Source organism: Penicillium argentinense (assembly GCF_028826775.1).
Source record: "Penicillium argentinense strain IBT 30761 chromosome Unknown utg000010l_segment0_segment0, whole genome shotgun sequence".
Taxonomy (NCBI): domain Eukaryota; kingdom Fungi; phylum Ascomycota; class Eurotiomycetes; order Eurotiales; family Aspergillaceae; genus Penicillium; species Penicillium argentinense.
In genome coordinates this window covers 2,817,600-2,837,134 of record NW_026622669.1, presented here as the reverse complement: position 1 = coordinate 2,837,134, position 19,535 = coordinate 2,817,600, and the positions used below count along the sequence as shown (strand labels likewise).

The 19,535-nt window shown below is 50.6% G+C and overlaps 7 protein-coding genes across 7 annotated transcripts; 5 read left to right on the top strand and 2 right to left on the bottom strand.

Annotated features, from left to right (window-relative positions):
* Positions 1-200: 200 nt before the first annotated feature.
* N7532_010737 (putative proline utilization protein PrnX-like) lies at positions 201-1,625 on the bottom strand (the record flags this gene model as incomplete). Its single annotated transcript, XM_056623228.1, has 1 exon — positions 201-1,625. One exon carries the CDS (start codon positions 1,623-1,625, stop codon positions 201-203), a length of 1,425 nt encoding a protein of 474 aa, XP_056470644.1.
* Positions 1,626-3,249: 1,624 nt separating this feature from the next.
* N7532_010736 (uncharacterized protein) lies at positions 3,250-7,361 on the top strand (the record flags this gene model as incomplete). The annotated part of the gene is made up of 2 exons (XM_056623227.1): positions 3,250-6,813; positions 6,861-7,361. 2 exons carry the CDS (start codon positions 3,250-3,252, stop codon positions 7,359-7,361), a joined length of 4,065 nt encoding a protein of 1,354 aa, XP_056470643.1.
* Positions 7,362-8,864: 1,503 nt separating this feature from the next.
* Positions 8,865-10,578, top strand: N7532_010735 (MFS transporter; the record flags this gene model as incomplete). Its single annotated transcript, XM_056623226.1, has 5 exons — positions 8,865-9,091; positions 9,140-9,523; positions 9,593-10,344; positions 10,399-10,512; positions 10,571-10,578. 5 exons carry the CDS (start codon positions 8,865-8,867, stop codon positions 10,576-10,578), a joined length of 1,485 nt encoding a protein of 494 aa, XP_056470642.1.
* A 429-nt stretch (positions 10,579-11,007) lies between these two features.
* Positions 11,008-11,847, top strand: N7532_010734 (2-hydroxychromene-2-carboxylate isomerase; the record flags this gene model as incomplete). Its single annotated transcript, XM_056623225.1, has 4 exons — positions 11,008-11,082; positions 11,145-11,244; positions 11,301-11,587; positions 11,647-11,847. 4 exons carry the CDS (start codon positions 11,008-11,010, stop codon positions 11,845-11,847), a joined length of 663 nt encoding a protein of 220 aa, XP_056470641.1.
* Positions 11,848-12,652: 805 nt separating this feature from the next.
* Positions 12,653-14,028, top strand: N7532_010733 (uncharacterized protein; the record flags this gene model as incomplete). The annotated part of the gene is made up of 4 exons (XM_056623224.1): positions 12,653-12,696; positions 12,752-12,949; positions 12,994-13,610; positions 13,733-14,028. 4 exons carry the CDS (start codon positions 12,653-12,655, stop codon positions 14,026-14,028), a joined length of 1,155 nt encoding a protein of 384 aa, XP_056470640.1.
* An 860-nt stretch (positions 14,029-14,888) lies between these two features.
* N7532_010732 (pyrroline-5-carboxylate reductase) lies at positions 14,889-15,746 on the top strand (the record flags this gene model as incomplete). Its single annotated transcript, XM_056623223.1, has 1 exon — positions 14,889-15,746. One exon carries the CDS (start codon positions 14,889-14,891, stop codon positions 15,744-15,746), a length of 858 nt encoding a protein of 285 aa, XP_056470639.1.
* A 1,688-nt stretch (positions 15,747-17,434) lies between these two features.
* On the bottom strand, positions 17,435-18,724 carry N7532_010731 (uncharacterized protein; the record flags this gene model as incomplete). Its single annotated transcript, XM_056623222.1, has 1 exon — positions 17,435-18,724. The coding sequence occupies one exon, from the start codon at positions 18,722-18,724 to the stop codon at positions 17,435-17,437; it is 1,290 nt and encodes a 429-aa protein (XP_056470638.1).
* Between the last annotated feature and the right edge of the window lie 811 nt (positions 18,725-19,535).

The window sequence follows — 19,535 nt, the reverse complement described above, 5'->3', positions numbered from 1 at the left end:
AGATCGATGCCGTCGAGGACAGTCTACCAAAGTACGACCGAGGTTGAGGTGACAAGGGAAAGATAACAGTGAGATACCAATTCATGAAGTTATTTCGTTCTCTTGGGTGTCTTATGACACTTGTTAAGCAACGCAATTCTTAGATAATGCAGATCGGTAGAAGGGAAAAAAAGGGTATACTACAAACCATCCCAAAGCGATCAAAAGTCTTCCACCGTCGTTCCCAACTTGCGCTCTCGCGCCAGACGCACCAAATCACCGCCTGTCACGAGATCCATCAGGCCCAGACCCACACTTTTATAGATGACGTTGCCCTTCTCGACCCATTCCCGCAGACTCTTCTGCTCGTCGGCAGTCTCTTGCGTGGCATGGCGCACCATGAGCAGCTCACCAAGCTCCACCATTTGGTTGGGCTTGATACCAGCCTGGACAATCTCGCCTGCTTCTTTGATAGCCGCGTCCAGACTGTCGACGACAACCACGCCGCTGCGACGAGTGTGTTTGTGGAAATGTCGATGGGGAGGCTGGACGGTTACTTCGTCACGGAGGATGTCTGGATGCACCTCGGCCATGTGAGCCTTGTAAGACCCGACTGCGCTGATCAGACGGCCCTTCTGACGACCTTCACGCGAGGTCAGGTATTCTGCGGGGAACAGAGGCTCGACGGATGGCGTGCAGCAGAAGATAGCGTCCGCCTTACGGACATGCTCCTTGATGATGCGCTGGTATTCGCCAAAGTCGTTGCTCATGGCAGAGAACTTGACGTCCCGCCGCCAGCTGGTGTTATCAGGGTGGTAAATGTCGCGGAGGAGCTTTGCCGCTCTCTCGAAGGATCGGTTGACAATGTATACGCGGCGGATTTCCTCGCTGCGCAGGATCAATGCCAACCGAATGTGCCAGTAGGCCTGGGTTCCTGCACCAAAGACCAGAAGAGTTTTAACCTTCTTGCGCTTGTTGAAGACCATCAACGAAGCCAAGGCAGTGCGGAAGGCTGTCAATTCGTGGGCGTTGATGAGGGCGAATGGCAAACTCTCGCTGTCCAAAAGCGTCACGCTGCCTTTCGGCGAAGTATCACGGCTGCCGGCCCCTGGCCAGGCACCCATCGTGGTAGAAACATTATTGTTGACGACAGGCTGTTGGTTGACGCATCCAGACAGCAGAGTCGGGCTGTCGGTGATATCGGTCCCCGTACTGCCGGTGGTTGTCGAGTTGCTATCTTCCTGGGAAGACTCCATCGAGAGATCGCTCATGTCCGACGAGAGCGAGGCGACGGAATCTCGCACAGAGACATTCCGCGACCGATTCGAGGTGGACTCGCCCTCGGGGATCTCAAATGCACCCCGCTCCACGGCACATCCGGCCGCGGCGCCGTCCTGCAGGGAGATCATCTTGATTCCGATCGTCTGGCCCGTGGTGGCGGGCATGAACAATGTAGTGCAACCATTCTGGCGGGTAATGGCCGTTCGCTGCGGCTGATAGGTCGCCGAGCAGCCCTTGTCCTGGGCACCCGAGGAGTATTCGCGCAGGGCGTCGGAGAGGTTTTTTTGGAGTTCGATGATGTCGTCGCGGGAGAGGGAGTGCAGTAGCGCTCGCAGTTGCGACTGCGAGAGGATAGTCAGAGGCATCGGGCGTATGTAGCCAGTGACAGGCGAGGAATGTCAACGAGGAAGAAAAGGATATAGGAGGGGCACCGTCGAGGGGCAGTAGGGAATCTATCAACAGAACTGTCTGTTATTAGCAACGCCTCCACCAGCCGTGTCCTCGCCAAGCTCGAGGTGAACCGACTCACCCGGGGATCCCACTGGTAGGTTCTAGCAGAATCCACAGAAGAAGTGCAGAACCTATTGTAATATATGTCGTATTTGTTGCGCCTGCCAAGGGAGTTGGACACGCCGTGGAGGAGTTCCAGTTTTAAGAGCAGGCCGAGCGAATGCAAATTCGCCGATGATGACGACAGCCACGGCGTGAGAAGTGGGGAGCGCGGGGCGATCAGCGACGCCCGGCCAGAATCGCTGTCCCGTAGCGTACCGTTAGGAGTTGGTGTGAGGGGGTTGAGCGGTGCAAATGACAGGAGCTCAGACGCAGAGACAAAAGAAGGCTGGACAAAGTGATCAAAAACAAAGGCGATCGCCTCTTTGACGGGGGATCTACTGTCGGATCCCTGCTGCTTGCAGCGCCACCCGATGCGGAAGTCTGTATATGTCGATCTTCCACTTTCGGACTCGGAGTATTCATGCGCTTGCCTATACCGAAAATCAGCTTGTCACTGACAACATGTATTCAAATAATGTTTGATTATCGATTTTTGAAGACAAAGAAATAACCTGCAAAGTGCCGAATGCCCATATATCAAGCGCATAGGGGCGCTGTGTACTTCTTGAGCCCTAGAGAAGCGAGCAACACTACAAATGTACTAGTACACTTGCCGCCCTAATTCTATCACCAACCAGAAAAAGAGGGTTTGAAAGCCCGGCAGTTAGTTTACGATTTTATGTAGCTTCTGTATCATCGACCAAAGAAAATATGCAAGCTGCTCAGCAATTTCGGTGCAAAATTTGGTAGGTGATCGTTTGTTAGTATAGATGGCAACCTTCCAGCTGCACGAATGATAGCAGGATGTGATGCCTTATCATTATCGCAAAACTATAACTCTTCAAAAACCATTCAAATGGACGAAGAGAGAAATACTGGTGAAGGGCAGAAGGAATCACGTGATCTTAAAGGTTGGATACCGCGAGGATCAGGCTGCAGTTGGTCTGAAGTCAAGCGACGAGCTCCCATAAATTCATCCGAAACTGTACGGTGCAGCCTGGAGAGAGTCTACTGCAGCTGAACGGGACGGGACCCGCCACTTTCCCTTCTGGAACCGCCAGTTGAACTTTGGTGCCTAGGTGGTCCTCTGATATAGGCGACATCCCCCCTCACCCCCTCCTCCCGGGCCTCCACTCTCCTCTAGTTGCATCGATCAGCCCATTTCACCTGTGATCATTGGCACTCATCGACCCACCAGCCCAGTTTGCTGCTTCGGACCTGCACGATGGGAAGCGACGCGTCCATACACACGCGGCTGCTTAAAAGCGATAACGCATCGTTAAAACACAAAATGTCGCGTCGGCATACGTGGAGTTTGGGGGCCATACGGTGAACCCCGAGCCTCGCTAGGCTGTCGTGGCCACCTTATAATTAAGCTTAATGCTCCCCGTGGCGGTAAGCTTGGGTTCAGGACCATCTCACCCGGGCGCAAAAATCATGGGAGACGCTCAATTTTACCAGGGATACCAACTGGGTGTCGATGTTGGTGGCACGTTCACTGATGTCTACGTCTTCACGCCGCACGGGCAAACAGTGCGAGCCAAGGTCCCGACTACCATCCCCGACCAAAGCGTAGGCATCAAGAACGGCATCGCAAAGGCCCGCCTGATTCTGAAAGAGAAGTTCGGCTGGTCAGGCACTTTTCAGTTTATCCATCATGGAACGACAACTGCGACGAATGCCGTCCTCGAAGGCAAAGGCGCCCGCACTGCCCTAGTCGTCACGGCAGGACACAAGGATATCCTGGCATTGCGCCGATCTCAAATCCCCGGCGGTTTAGGAGCCTGGTTACACTGGACCCCACCGGAGCCAATTGTGCCACTAGAGCGTGTCGTGCAGTGCAAGGAGCGCATGTCTGTCCAAGGCGAGCCCGTCACCGCCGTCGACGTCGAGGATTTACGACAGGGACTGCAAGAATTGGCTAAGCAAAAGCCAGAGGCAGTGGCCATCTCGCTGCTGAACTCCCATAGCAATGATAAGCACGAACGCGAGGTGAAAGAGATCGTACGCAAAGAACTTGGACCCGAAGTTGCGGTCATCTGCTCCGCAGATGTCCTGCGCGAGGTTGGCGAGTATGAACGGACTGTCACCACCTGCACCAACACACTGGTGAAACCAGTCGTCGAGACCTATCTCCGAAACCTCTCCCAAACCCTCGCGGAAGAGAGTGAGACGATTCGTGTTCTTAAGAGCGACGGTGGTTTGACCAGCTTGACGCTTGCCTCCGAGCTGCCGGTGAACATTCTTATGTCCGGTCCTGCTGGAGGTGTGAAGGGAGTGGCCGATGTCGTGGCTCGCAGCACACCATACAAAAACCTGATCACCCTGGATATGGGTGGCACGTCGACGGATTGTGCGCTAATTTACAATGGCCAGCCACAACTTCGAAGAGAGACGGTTGTCGAAAACCTCTCTGTTCGGTCTCCGGCCGTGGACATCAAAACTGTTGGAGCTGGTGGAGGTTCAATCACCACCTACATGGAATTGACCGAGACATTGCGCGTTGGACCCGAGAGTGCCGGCGCTGTGCCTGGCCCTGCCTGTTATGAGAAAGGCGGAAAGCAGGCAACGGTGACAGACGCGAATCTTGTTTTGGGATATCTGCCCAAGACTCTCCTGGGTGGAGATTTCGCACTGAATATGGAGGCTGCACTATCGGCAGTGGGCGAGATCGCGTCGCAAATGAAGCTTTCCGTTACTCAGACGGCTGAAGATATCATCTCAATTATCAATGAAACCATGTACGGTGCCTTGCGTCTGGTTTCGGTCGAACAAGGCTATGATCCTCGCGATTTTGCACTGGTTGCCTTTGGAGGCGCTGGTCCGCTACACGCCAACGCTGTCGGTCAGCTCCTCGGGGCATGGCCGGTCATCGTCCCTCCTTCTCCTGGGATCCTGTGTGCACAGGGTGATGTGACGACGAAGCTTCGACATGAGCAGTCGACAACATTCATTCGCCTGGTCTCTGAAACCACCACCGATGAAGCTCAGAAACAGTATAAGTGTCTAGAACATCAATGCCGGGAGACCCTGACAAAGTCATCTGGAGTAAACTGGCCCGTGACATGGAAGCCCTCCTACCAGGCAGATCTACGTTACAAGGGACAGGCCTTGACCATCACTGTAGACTTGCTTGCCGAGGAGCTGATCTTGGATACTCAGGGATGGCATAAGATTCTGCGAGAAAAGTTTGACCAGCAGCACGAGCAGCTATTCACCTACTGTCTTCCAGACTTTGAGCTTGAACTCATGCGCCTCGGTGTTGTTCTTGAAGAAGCATCGCCTAGCATTGATATCCCCAAAGTCGGTAAAGCGAAGACGACAGAGCCCCCAGTAGATGCGAAGATCGGTGAACAGACGATCATCGTGCAAGGGAAGGAACAACTGGCTACCCTGTGGGACCGTCAGAAGATCACAAAGGAGGGAGTGCGGGTCGAGGGCCCATGCATTATCTCCGAGATGGACAGCAACACACTTATTCTACCCGGGTATATCGGCGAGATTGACAGCATCGGTAATATCTTGATCAACCCTCTCGACAAAAAGGCAGCGGATGTCACCCAGCACACTGCAGAGTCGGCAAATCAACTTGTGAAGAGTACTCCACTGATTCCTACCTTGATCTCGTCCACTCTCGCTTCTATCCGCGGCGAGATGGACAAGATGATGCTCCGTTGCAGCATGTCTCCTGCTATCCGAGAACAGCAAGACGAGTTCAATGTCATCACCGATGCCAATGGAAAAATGCTCGTCGGTCAGTTTGGCAGCTTCATCACGGAGTTCCTCAAAGTCTGGCATGGAACGATCGAAGAAGGCGACATCTTCATCACAAACGACACCTATCAAGTTCAGGGTGCCATCAGTCATCTAAACGATATCATCGTCTTTCTGCCTATTTTTCACGAACACCGTCTGATTGGCTATGCCTCGCAGTTCGGCCATCTCACTGACGTGGGCGGTATCGTTCCTGGTAGCATGTCAATTAACGCAACCTCTGTTTTCGACGATGGTGTTCAGATCCCTTGCATTAAGCTGTTCAATAAGGGCGTCATGAACGAAGACATCGTGGAACTTTTGTGTCGAAACTCCCGCCAGCCAGCATGGTATCGCTCCGATCTTACTGCAATTATCGCGGCATGCTCAATGGCAGCAACACGAGTACGTGAGCTTGCCACTCGATTCGGCCAAGAGGTCTACCTGGCTTCGTGCAACGAGCTGCTATACAGAAACCGCTCTGGACTGGCCAAGATTGTTGAGCGACAGTTCGACGATGAGGAAAGCACATTCACTGATTACGTGGATGACGACGGCCATGGCGTCGGACCGTGGAGGCTCAGTTGCTCCATGGAGAAGATCGACGGCAACAGATTGAAGTTCGATTGGAAGGGCACTTCTCCACAGAGCCAGCACAGTATCAACTTCTACCTTTCGGAAACCATGTTCAAAATGTTTATCGGGTACTACCTGATCGCAGCCGCAGCACCTGGAACCGTCATTAACGACGGCTTCCACGACTTGATCGATGTCCACATCCCTGAGGGTACCGTGCTGAAGCCCGTTCGCCCAGCGCCCATCTCCTGCCGAACCCATCTCATGGGTCGAACATTGGACATCGTCCAAGCTCTCATCGGTCAGAAAGACGACGCCTATCAAGCCGCTGCTGGGTTCAGCGACTCGCCTCATTTCTTCTACTCCGGGTTCAAGCCGAACGGTGAATGGTACCAGCTGTACCAGATTGGCTTTGGAGGAGTACCCGCTCGCCAGGCCGGTGACGGCCCAGACTGCCACTGCCTGTTCCCAGCCATCAAGTCGATTCCCACAGAGAGTATTGAGTTGAATTATCCGCTACGCATAGAGGCCAACGAGAGTGTTGCCGATAGCGGTGGACCTGGATTTTTCCGAGGCGGCAATGCACAGCGGACCCTCTATCGCTTCCTTGCCCGAGGCGAATTCAGTCTGCACGACGACCGCTGGTTCACGAAGCCGTGGGGATTGAAGGGGGTAAGCCCGGTCAGCGATCTAGCAAGGTGCTGTATCGATACTCGCAGTCTGCGGAGAACCCGCCGACTGTGATCCTCCCGTCGAAATGTGATCATATCCGTGTTGATCCAGGTGATCTCCTTGAGTGGATAACCTGGGGTGGTGGTGGACTGGGAGACCCCTTGACGCGTCCGGCTGAGAAGGTTGCTTTGGAGGTTCATCGCAAGCTTGTCACAATTGAAGGAGCTCGGAAGGGATACGGTGTTGTCGTGAAGGATGACTTCACGGTGGACGAAGAGGGAACAAAGACTCTACGTGCTCAGATGACGAAAGAACGTGCTGAGTTGGGTGATGTTCCCCTCTACGATCGTGGTGGTGGCCTTGAGGAGCTCCGTAAAACGTGCCTAGAGGAAACTGGTTTGGAGCCTCCTATTCCCCAGTGGGATACTGAACTATATGGTCCCCATTCTGGATTGAAATATGTGCAAAACTGGTATGAGATGATGAGATTGTTGAGCAAGACTGCAAGAGAGCAAGCTCAACAAAATCGGGATCAAGGATCTATTTAGTGCATCCTATTCCTGTACGACCAGAATAGATAAGCCCCCATTGACAGTGTAACTGCCTCTATGCTTTTTGTCTCCCTTGATTGAATAGGCGCCTGGAAACGGCGGCACTATCTCGCCTCGTGTTCCACGCGGTGCTCGTATTTCCATCATAACATCATAATCTTGCCTTGAAAGTTATACCCCAAGGCAGCATGATACCGAATGGGGTTGGAACGCGACCCTGAACCCACTCTGTCTTGAATTCGGTCAAGGGCGAGAAGAGGAACTCGCAGTAGGCGGGCTTTGTGGGACGTATTCCAAGAGCGTGTTCTGTTAGGAAAACAGTAGGGTAGCCACCTCAGAAATGACTCATGCCTGTGAAAAGATCCAGGCCGGGATATGTTCCGTCAACGCTCTAACGTGGTAGGTGGGCAATATGTGTGCGGAAAATGAAACGGCAAAAGTAGTAGAATAACCAAGACACTTCCCACGTATTCCCAATACCCACCCGTGAAGTTTCGATCACGACGGACCATCGGTCCCCAAGTGCTATCCAGCAGATTCTGCGCTAGGCCTGTGTAGTTTGCTTCAGCAAGACCCTCAAGAAGAAAGCTCATGTAGTAGGGATTCCTTATAGATCATCTCGGAAAGTGGGCATATATGTGTGGGGTAATTGCCCACAATGCCAACTGTGGGGGATGTGCAATGTGCCAAGAATGCAATTTCGACATGCTTGAATCATCGGGAACGCTGTTGTTGCGATGCAGGGTTCGGAGGAAAGGAATATTGAAAGTTGAGGTTTAGAAGATGGTGAGACAGCTTCGCTTTCTCGCTGGCCGTCACACACAAATGTGGCCTGAGGCAAATGTTTATACCCACGTGATCTACCCACTGCCAATAGACTGACTCTTCTCAACTGGAAGTAGCTTTTGGGTTGCGACTTCTTCAATGCTTTCGCTACATCATGATTCGCTCTAGAAGCTACCTGGTTTACCTTCTTTTTATCGGCCTCTGAAAATCCAAACGCCGGTGTCGGGCGCTTTGGATTCAGTTATCAGCCCTCGGCAATGTTCGAAACTTGAACGGGCCTACTAATAATACAAAGTAACTTGCCTTCGCCAGAGCAGAATAGACTTCATATCTGCATCCACAATCCTGTGTTGAATCCCCAACATGCTTTCGACCCGCTCGTATTTATTGTTGAATAATCGGCTATTGCTTGGATGGCGCTCCCTTACCCGTTTGGGCGAACTGCTGGGATTTATTGTTGAGTAATCGTAAAATCCCAGAACACGCCCAAGCCGCCCCTCATCTGCTCCTGCACGATGGAAACCTCGCGTAAAATACCATCGAATGCGTCTGTAGATGATTTATCAGCTCGGCATAGGCAAAACGCGGGGCGGCGAAAGTGGTGACAGTATTGTGTATTTATCCTGATCAAGTATTCCAGTGTAACGCAGCGTGAACTGAGCTCACTTTGTCACTTACAAAGTGGTACTCCGATCAGAGAATAGCGAAGCCACAATGGCGACGATTGAGGAAGTACAAACCGCGAATCAACAAAACGAGACCGAGGATACAACGCCGGGGGCCGAAACGCCAGACATCGAGAATGCATTCAGCGAGAAGTACAAGCTCACCGAAGAGGACATTGAAGAGACTTGGGAGCATGACGCCCGGAACCCCTACAACTGGCCCCTAAAGCTGAAAGTCCTACAAGTTCTCATGATGGCATCTGCCGCTTTCACAACGTGAGTGCTCGACATCCTCAACACTGAGCCCTACTAACCTCTTACTAGCTCTGTTGGCGTATCGATATTGTCTCCGGCGCATACCCAGTTTATGGAAGAATTTGGAGTGAGCAGCACAGTCGCTATCCTACCCTTGTCGCTCTACGTTTTCGCGCTGGGTCTGGGACCAGTAGTAGGGGGACCACTGTCCGAGACAGTCGGTAGATACCCTGTCTATCTGGGCACAGTGATACTTGGAAGTCTATTCACTCTCGGAGTGGGCTTCAGTCATACCTTTGCAGGAGTCTGCGTTCTTCGTTTTTTGGCAGGGTTCTGCTTCGCGCCATCTCTGGCTATCGCTGGGGGCACGATCAACGAGACCTTCAAACCTGCGGAACGTGCTTTTCCATCGACGATTTTCATCCTGACTCCTTTTCTAGGTCCTGGCCTTGGGTGAGTTGCAGAACTTACGTCAACCTGTTAATTGGTCTTCTTGATTCACTGACTTTCGGAAAACTGCAGCCCAGTTATCGGCAGCTTCATTGTGAATCGCAAAGGCTGGCGCTGGACCCAATGGACCATGATCTTCTTCAGCATCTTCACAATAATCACTACCTTGTTTTCAAAAGAAACTTTCCACCCAGCCATCAAGCGCCGCATGGCTAAAACATCCGGTCGATCCTTACCTCCCTCGCCACCCCTTGCGTCGAAGCTACGACTTTTCATGACAATCGCACTTCTCCGGCCCATCCAGATGCTTCTTAGTGAGCCAATTGTGGCATCCATCTGCCTCTATGTGGCCTGCGAGTTCGCTACGCTCTTTTCGTTCTTCGCGGCTTTCCCACTCGTTTTCCAAGGGGTGTACGGCTTCGGCATCGAGGAGTCTGGCCTTGTGTTTCTCTCTATCGTGGTAGGATGCTTACTGGGGGCTCTCACTGTATTGCTCTGTGACATCTTCCTCTATCGCTCCAAGTCTGCAAAGTTTGCGGGGCAACATGTCCCTCCGGAGTATCGTCTTTACCCGGCCATGATTGGAAGTGTCGGTCTCCCGATCGGGCTGTTCTGGTTTGGCTGGACTGCGAAGGTCGGCATATCATGGGCGGTTCCCGTGGTGGCTATCATGCTATTTGCATGGGGAAATCTGTGTGTTTTCGTCAGCACGACCCAGTATATCGTCGATACCTACCACGGGTTGACTGTAGCCAGTGCCATGAGTGCAAACAGCTTGGCTCGGTATGGGCTGGCAGCTGCATTTCCTCTCTTCACGATTCAGAGTAAGTTCTCATCACGCAAGGACTGAGTCTGATACTAATCAGCTATTATATTAGTGTATACTAGACTCGGTATCGGATGGGCCTCTAGCTTGCTTGGTTTCATTGCGGTTGCCTTATTGCCTGTGCCGTGGCTATTCTTCCTGACTGGCAAGAAGTTGAGGGGCTTGAGTAGGTTCGAGACGGTGGAAGGTCATTCTTGAATGCATTCTACTATAATTTACTTTAGCTCAGTAAGTTTAGTACCAATTCCAACCTTGGGTTTGAATCTTTTCGTCCAGGTAAAAAAACAGTAAATGAAATTAGACTTAAAAGCTAAAGCTAAAGGCATCGTAAAACAAATACCTTAGTCATTTCTACAGATTTTCTGTAGTTCTGAGTCTGCCTTGAATTCTGTCTGTTCCAAATTTAAAATAGCCTACCAGTGTGGTAGTTGGTTGGGACGAATTGAGTTCGACGGGCTTCCTTAACAAATTTGGCAGGTCTCAGAACGCGCCCCGCAAGGACTGATTTCTACGGGGTACAAATCGTTGGGATTACGGATCGCGGTGACTCAAGGTATCGTATGAATAATCCGAATTCAGAAGACATTGTATAAGAAGAGTGGTAGATGTTCGGAAATAGAGAGAAAACGAAAAAGGAAAAGCATTCTATCCTACCGAAACAATGGGAATTCCACAAATCGCTCTTTATTTTGACATTGGTAGCCCATTCAGCTATATTGCATTCCATGCTCTCAGAGTGAGTAAAGACGAAGGTCTTTCCCATATTATGGGTGAAAAGATAACTGACATAATATTCAGACATCGCCCGTGTTCTCGAACTGCCAAATTGAATATGTTCCCGTTCTTCTGAGAGATCTATTCCAGAAGTGTCAAAATCCACCTCCGATCACCGTGAAAAGTATGCGAGAACTAAGTCTCAACACACTTGACCTATATGCTAACTGGTATTTATAGACAAGCTTCAATGGATCAATAAGGAGCGTCTCTACTGGGCAAGCCGATTTGGCGTGCCAATGAGCGAAACGGTCCCAAAGGGCTTCCCCGCCGCCACAGCTGATCTCCAGACTGCTCTTGCTGGTATCTCGAAGCACGCGCCAGAGAAACTCATAGCTGTGACCGCTAAGCTTTTCAGTATTTTCTGGGGAAATGGTGATACGAGTATTGTCATTCCAGAAAAATTTACTGCCGTATTTGAGAGTGAGATGGGCCGAATGAGCGACGCAACCTCCGTTCAGGACCTGGTTTGTTGAAATACTGCTCCTCGGGATAGTCCGAAAATTAATATTTGTTGTCATTTTAGTCCAATGCCGCCTCCAAGGAAATTTTGGACAAGAATACGGAAATGGCCTTCGCATCAGGAGCTTTCGGTCTACCTTGGTTTGAATGTACAAACACCGACGGGGATAAGGAGGGCTTCTGGGGAATTGATCATTTGGGACGGGTTGCAGACTATCTTGGAGCAGAGACAAGCTTGGATGAGGCTTTTAAAGTGCTGATCTAACATCATTTCGATGCATAGCACGGCAGATCGTCTAGCTTATCGATTTTAGTTTGTGAGGGATTAAGAACCAAATAAATCAATACATGAAACACGTCATACAAATGGCCGCAGATTTTTTTTTTTTTAAAAAAAAAAAAACCAAAAAAAGGAAAGAATCAAGAAGCAGAGCTAAGCTTCGGGCATCATTGTTCAGTCTCATCGTGGTCATGGAGGGGGCTTACATTGGGGGGTAGGGCTGAATCGCACAACCTACTCCATCAGAAATAGTCCAAATCTCCGAGATTCAGGGTTGAATAGAACTTGATGACAGCACCCATCATAATTGAATGACGGCTATAGACACGAGCACAGCCTCGCACGAAATTGACCAAAGCAGAGAGTGCTAAAATCCAAAGCGACGATAAGATCGACATGGCCGGGAAGACGTAATTTCCTCAGTCCACCATTTCGTGAGAATTGCTGCGTTGATCACTCGAGCCTGCTAATTTTGGCAGATATTTCTTCATGCAATACTCCTCAAACATCTCATTGGCCACCAAATGAGGTTCGTCGTGGGTTTTAAATGTGGTTTTCAAATGTGGTCGAGGGGCTGGAACAGCGACCTCCGCAGATGTAAGGATATTCTGGACAACCATAGCCCGTACATATCGAAGCGTTGTTGTTGCGTGGCCCAGCTGCTGGTGTCCCAGGTGTGTACTCCCTGCTGGTTCAAGCCCGACCTGTGCGACCGACACTCGCTGTCGCAGTTCGCGAGCCTTGTTTATTCTCGATGATTGCTGATCGTTATTTGATATCTGCTCAGACCATGGGGCTAGAAACGTTCTCCAATAGCTACGCCGTCGATGCACTGTATGTTTACAATGTTGATTTACCACGAAGGTCGGTAATACCACTTGTGAAACAGGTACAACAGCGTTTTCTATAATGACCCTCTGAGTGTTGGAAGTTCTGCCGAGCTGAAGACCAGCCAGGTCTTTTTAACTTCTCTCCCCGACTGGCCTGGCGCATATCGAGCTGTGCATTTCGCCAACGGCACCACGAGTGTTTTCGACGCCTATGTAAATATCCTCGGATCCTTCACCCCAAAGAGCGCTCAAGAACTGTATGAAGCTGCTTGTCTTCCGATTAGCTCTAGCCCCTCTGCAGTTCCATCATCCTCCGCGACTCCATCCCCGAGCTCCTCCATTGCCAGTTCATCGGCTGCATGTCGCACACCCACGCCCACACTCGTTCCCTCGAATTATCCCAAGCCATTCAACAGAGACCCAAAAACAGGACGATGGGATTCTTCCCAGAAACAGATGCTCTCAAGGACACTGCCGTGCTAGCTATTATCTCCTTTAAAGTTGACGATCTGAACGCGTTTGCCGAGGTCGGCAGGGACTTCCTCAACAACGCCACAGAAATGGAGAAAAAGAATTTGATCATCGACCTGTCCGGGAACGGAGGAGGCACTGTCTTTGCTAGACTGAACTTGTTTCGGCAGCTTTTCACGGAAGAGGAAATCTATTTGTCGACTCGCTTCAGTGCGAACGAAGCTTCCGATCGTATTTGGGAGCTTCTTGGACATTTCGACGCTAATGAGACCACTGGAAATATCTATGGCTGGAAGTCTCAGGCGAAGCCGGATCAAAAGACGGGTCTCGATTCATGGGACGACTACTACGGTCCTTACAATGCCATGGGCGTGAACTCTTCTGCTCCGTCTGCCACCAACTTTACCTTGGTTGTCAGCGATCCCGAGGGCACTACTCCCCTGAACGGTTACGGCATCCAACTCGCCAACCCCGCGAAAGCACCATTTGCTCCCGAGAACAACATTTTGACGACTGACGGATACTGCGCATCGACCTGCATGACCTTTGCCGAGCTCATGAAAATGCAGGAGTCCGCAGCATCGCATTCGGAGGCCGGCCCAAGGATGGACCCATGCAGGCTATTGGAGGCGTCAAGGGCTCCCAGGTTGCCAAGTTCAGTGACTTTGCGCAGGACCTGAAGAATTACGCAATCATTGCAAAGAACGCAACCGCGAATGGCCGGCCGATGCTCACTGTAGATCAACTCCAGGAATGGGATCAAGTGATCCCTTGCCAGCTTGATGAATTCCCTTACAAGATCCAAAATGGCAGCGTGAACCAGCTCAGCTCATTTGGTCGGAAGAATGATCGTCTTCCTCGTTAGTTTGTCTACGAGGCTGGTGAATGCCGTCGATTCTTCACATATGAAAACATCGTCAACCAGGCTACTACCTGGGCCTCTGCTGCCGACGCCATGTTTAATGGCGGTGACTGTGTTCCTAGTTCCATGAATGCTACTTTTAGTCTGTTCGCTGAGGCACCTACAAATAAGCAGTCTCTTCTGGCCTTGCTGCTGGAGTATTCATCTTCTTGAAAAGTGCTAGAACAGCATACATTTCATAGTCACTTGTACCTTGCGCCCAAAGCGAATGTTTCGAATTCATGACCATCTTTATTCAGATAGATAAATTTCCAGTTATTCAAGTTCTCGAGTGGAAATATTTTAGACATATACATATGAAGATAGATAATGTGGCCAAGCGTAAGTTTCGGTCTTATTTTAAGCAAACGCTTGCATCTTATCAGCGTGTGTGGCGCAGGCTCGGCTTGCAGTCCGAAGCTACCATCCACAGCCCAGATTCGATCAGTCACATCTTATCAATGTTGAATAAAATATTATCTTTGGAGGCATTAGATCTGGTCAGCTGTCAAAAATTAATACAATCCCATCATATTGATTTTCATCTCACATTGTTGCGTTGGATCGATCGTGTTCACCTTTCGGCTCGGCCCACCGAACATATCGGATGGCTCCTCCGACGGACATAAGCGGCCAACCGCACTTCAACCCTGTACTCACCGACTAAACCCTCAGCTTCTCAGTCCCAGCAAACATTGGACCGACAGATACCAAAACAGCAATTAATATGGCATCCAAGACACAGACAGTAGCATTCATCGGATGCGGTACGAGTACCCGACCCCGCAACGCAACGGCATTGACTCACAGCAAAGGCAGGAAACATGGGAGGTGCTATCCTCCACGGTGTTTTAGATGCCGCTTTCTCCAAATCTGCCGCAGCTGCTGAAGCAATCAAATCACGACCAGTCTCTCATTTCATCGCATGCACAAAAACTGCGCCCTCCGCGGAACGATTGCGGGTTTCTCTGCCCGCCGAGCAACAGCCGCATGTGGAGGTCACATCATCCCAAGATGTACCAGTCGAAATCATGAAAAAAGCAGACGTGGTCGTCCTAGGTTTCAAGCCATTCATGGCCGAGGACATCCTTAGCTCCGAGGGCGTCTGCGAGGCGTTGGCAGGAAAGCTGGTGATTAGCCTGTTGGCGGGGCAGACTCCACAAAACCTAACTCGCATTGTCCGCGAGAGCAGCACAGGGTCTTTCGCCGACCCAGTCGTCGTGAAAGTGATCCCAAACATGGGCGCGCAATTCGGCGAGTCCATGACAATCATCGAAACCCCGGAATCGCCCATCCCTGCCGAAATGACCGAGATCGTGAATTGGATGTTTACCCAGGTCGGCGCAATCAAGTACCTTCCCCAAAGCCAAATGGATCTAGGGTCTGTCCTCGTGGGTGCGGCGCTGGCGGCGATGACAGTTCCCATCGAGGGGATTTTGGATGGATGCGTCGCAGAAGGGCTGAAGCGGCCCGATGCCATGGAGCTGGTGCTGAAGGGGATCCGGGGCCTATCTGCTGCTCTCGAGTCCGGCATTCATCCCGCCGTTCTTCGTGAGAGTATTTCGTCACCGCGTGGATGTACTATTCAGGCACTCCTTGCTCTTGAGAAGGCTGGAAGTCGCGCGGACTATGCTGAAGCTATTATCAAGGGTACCCATCATCTGAAAAATATGGATAAATAGAAGGGCTTGGGAAGTACTTTATCCTGGTGATGTAGAGACTTGATTTAGACATAGTGTCCAGTATTTTATGCTTTCAATCGACCATATCACTAAATGTATCTAACCAAAGGGCCATCCTATGTGAAGTGGCAGAATGAGCCATACTAATGTATCGGATAATTCATTAGACGACCGTAAAACTTGGAAAACCTATCTAGAGCATTAATAATCATGGACTTCTTATGTCCATCCGTAGATGATCAAAATGACTCTACTGTAGAGTACAACTAGTCAGAACAATTTATTTGGTTCAATTGTTTTTAAAAAATTCCAGTCAGATTCGTTTCATTGTTATTCTCAACGTTATGGAATATTGGTCCTGCCAGTTTTAAATCCATTTCTCCCATTCCAAACCCCATCTTTGAATTCGTCCACGCCTGAGACTCCTTCACATTGTCAATTTGATACTCATTTCCAAATTGGTCTTTGTACCAACTTGCATTTTCACAGCAATTCTTTTTCTTTCCTTTTTTTTTTTTTTTTTAGGGTGGTGACTTTTGTATTATCTTTCATTCTCTATGATTACTTTTTGTTTTCCCCCAACATGTTCAAGAACAAAGTAAAACATTAATGAAAATCCCATTGAGCAGCTTCAGCTCCTTTGTACTCGTATGAATAGCATTAAACAAAAATATCAATACCGGTCAGCGCCTGAACCACCTCATCAGCTGTCTCAAATGTTTTTGAAACGCACTTTTGTACAACATCCGCGATCTGTTCCTCCAGAGGGGTTGGAGTCCTTTCCGAAAATGTGCAACTTAACCGCTTCTCCGCAATGCCCCCGCTGCATTTGGTCCAAGATGGCCATCCACCCCCATATTTCTAAAATGGCCAATCATTATTTCATGAAAGTTGTGGCCAAGAGAGACAATATCCGAGATGGGGAACAACACAGCAAGCACGGTGATGTCTTGCTTCCACTTTATCAGTGTGGTTGAGGACCTCAGCGCCATGATACCATAGCAGATTCATCTTCACAGCTTGAATCTGCCATCTCGATGAGCCATCCATGCAGCTGCCGATTTCCTAGCGGTCGCGGAATGGCATCTTTTATACAGCGTTGCAGTTGATGGATATGCTTCGTGTGTGGACTCTATATATGATGAGCGCTTGAGGGGTGCTCCGACACCTGTGTCTCCGCTGGGCGAGGTCAATATTGTTCAAATAAAGTTGAAGGGGTGAAGTGAGGTAAGGTGCAACACAAACGGATGTCGGATGTTTCCATTTTATAGCACAGCGGCCTCCGCAGTTTCTGGTTTGCTGGTTTTGTGACAAAGGAATCTCCACGCACATCATGCAAACATTACTGTAGCTCTTTTGCTCTACTGTGAATGAGGAGTGAGAGTCTTTGAAAGACTAAGGGGTCACGTGATCCTATACATTGGTACGAATCTGTGTTCCTTGGGGGTGACCAACCATCTTATTTGCCATATCCCTGTGCCTGGCTTTTTCTTTTCCGTCCGATCCAATTACGCAAGTTCCATCTGCAGCTGTTGGGTATCAAATAAATCAATTGTCACTTGCATACTATGTTTGATAGTTATATTTGTGGCCTCCGGGGCACATGAAAACAATAGATCGTCCCATGATTATTACGCCTGCCAGATGTTTGACATAAAAACAGTTCTTTGACTGGCATGAAAAAATTATCACCACATATCCTCATCGTCCTTGACAAGGTCATCCTCATTCAACACCCGAAGCCCATTCTCCTTCTCCTCGCGTCTTCGTTGGCGCTTCGTCACGGTCCGTCCCGGTGTAAATGGAGTCACCGGGGTGAACGGCATGTATGCGCTATAGGGAGTCGGCACACCAGTGATTGGCCCAGTGCGATTTTTTGTAGGACGCTCCAGAATCGTGGTCTTGGTAGCCGGAGCACTTTGCAAGGGGTACGCCTCGCGGAATGGAAGTGATGACTGCGAGGATTGGGCCTGTGGCGATGCGGTAGCTAGGTTCAATGGGGCTGGCGGTCGAGCGCGACCTGGAGAGGGAACATTCGCCCCGAAGGCGGCCGGGGGTGGTGCTCGAGGAGCTGCCGGAGACGCCGGTGCTACCGGAGGGGGACCGGGGTTGTAAAAACGCGGGGATAGAGGGGCAGGCTCATGAGAGTATGTCTGGGGAGTCCAAGAGTCTGGAGAAGCCAGCGGTGACGAGATGCCCATCTTTCGGATAGGGAACTTTGGAGAACGCAGCTTGCCCGCATCCGGGTTTGACCCTGACCTCAAGCTAAACAGCTTCGAGAGGCGCGGGCTATTCGAGAACCTCGAGGACTTCGGGGATTTCAGCGGTGGCAATGGTGGTTGCTCAGGGGCATATGCGGCGTGTCGGTCGGTGAAAGGGTTGGTGTATTGACTGTCCGGAGACTGGCTCTGGGAGTCTCGGCCGCGAACAGAGACGTCCACGCCGGAGGCCTTTTGAGCATCATGCTCCATGACTGCCGCATAGAGCATTTCCATCTGGTCCTGGGCTCGCTGTCGGTCCGAAGCGACAACGGATTCATCGACTGTCACCATACTGCCGTTGACAGAGCTCTGAGAGGGCCTAGCTCCACGATGGATACTTCCCCACGAGGTCGTGAATTGGTGTGACCTGGGACTGGGCAGGTTGTGCGAGATTGGAGATACTGGACTGGGATCCAAGCTGATGGGCGGTTTGACTGGCTTCAGCATTTGCATCTGAAGCGAGTAGTTGGATGACTGAACAGTTCGCCTCAACCGTCTTCCGACCAGTAGTAGTAGAGCGAGCAGAACAGCAACGAAGATCACGTAGGCAGCAAATATACTACCGACCTGAATTCCAAGAAGGGCTTTATCAAGTGGTGGACGCTGGTTGACAGTCCAATGTTCGGTAAGTACTCCACTGTCTCCAGAGACTGGCAGGATGCACAAACACAGAAGGGAAAGAAAAGGAGACCAAGAGGCAACCGGGGAAGGAGGCATTTCCGGCGCCTGTATGTGACTCGAAGAAAAAGCACAGCGGGGAACAAGGAATCGAAATTTAAGGGCCGGTGAAGTCAGGCAGGCTGATCGGCATGGCGAAGCACGAATCTCGAGGAGAGAGAGGGTGCATTGTGCTTCGGAAGTGATGAGGCGGCAGATGAGGGAGGGGTGCGGTATAAGACGCGAGGCATCAAGTGTGACGAGACGAGCGCAGTGTCAAAAGAGCGTGGGATATGGCCTGTCGTTGGCTGCGACTAAGCGCCCGTATGCACGATCGTCACCCCTGCGCAGCCAGTCAGCGTCCACCGATCCCCCGTCACTTTCACCGGACTTGGCGCTGACTAACTGCATATCCAAGCACCTAAAGGTACACTACTCGCTAGTAAAATGCTTCACTGTAAGGTTGCTCCAGGCGAAAAGTCGTTCGCATGTCGAGCGCTTTGTATAATCTCGGAAGGGTGCTGTCTGGGTTGTTCCGACGCAATAAGCTTTAGAAACAACTTGAATGTCTCTCTGTATTGTGTGCAAGGTTTTGGCCTTTGAACGAATGCTCCGTTGTTTAGCAGAATCTCGATAATTGTCCACTTTACTTGTTGGAGATGTTCGACCGTTAAATTGTGGGAAATGGTCACTGGAGAGTAAAGAGGTGATATGTGGTCAGCAGGTGTTCATGCTCCCAACTTTAACGAATAACGAGTAAATTGAACTCAGCGTGACCCTCACCAGTGGAAAATCCAAGAGTCTTAATGAAGTGTTGGTAGGCTGTTTGCTCGTAGGAATTGGCCTGGACGCTGATATCGAGATGGTCTTC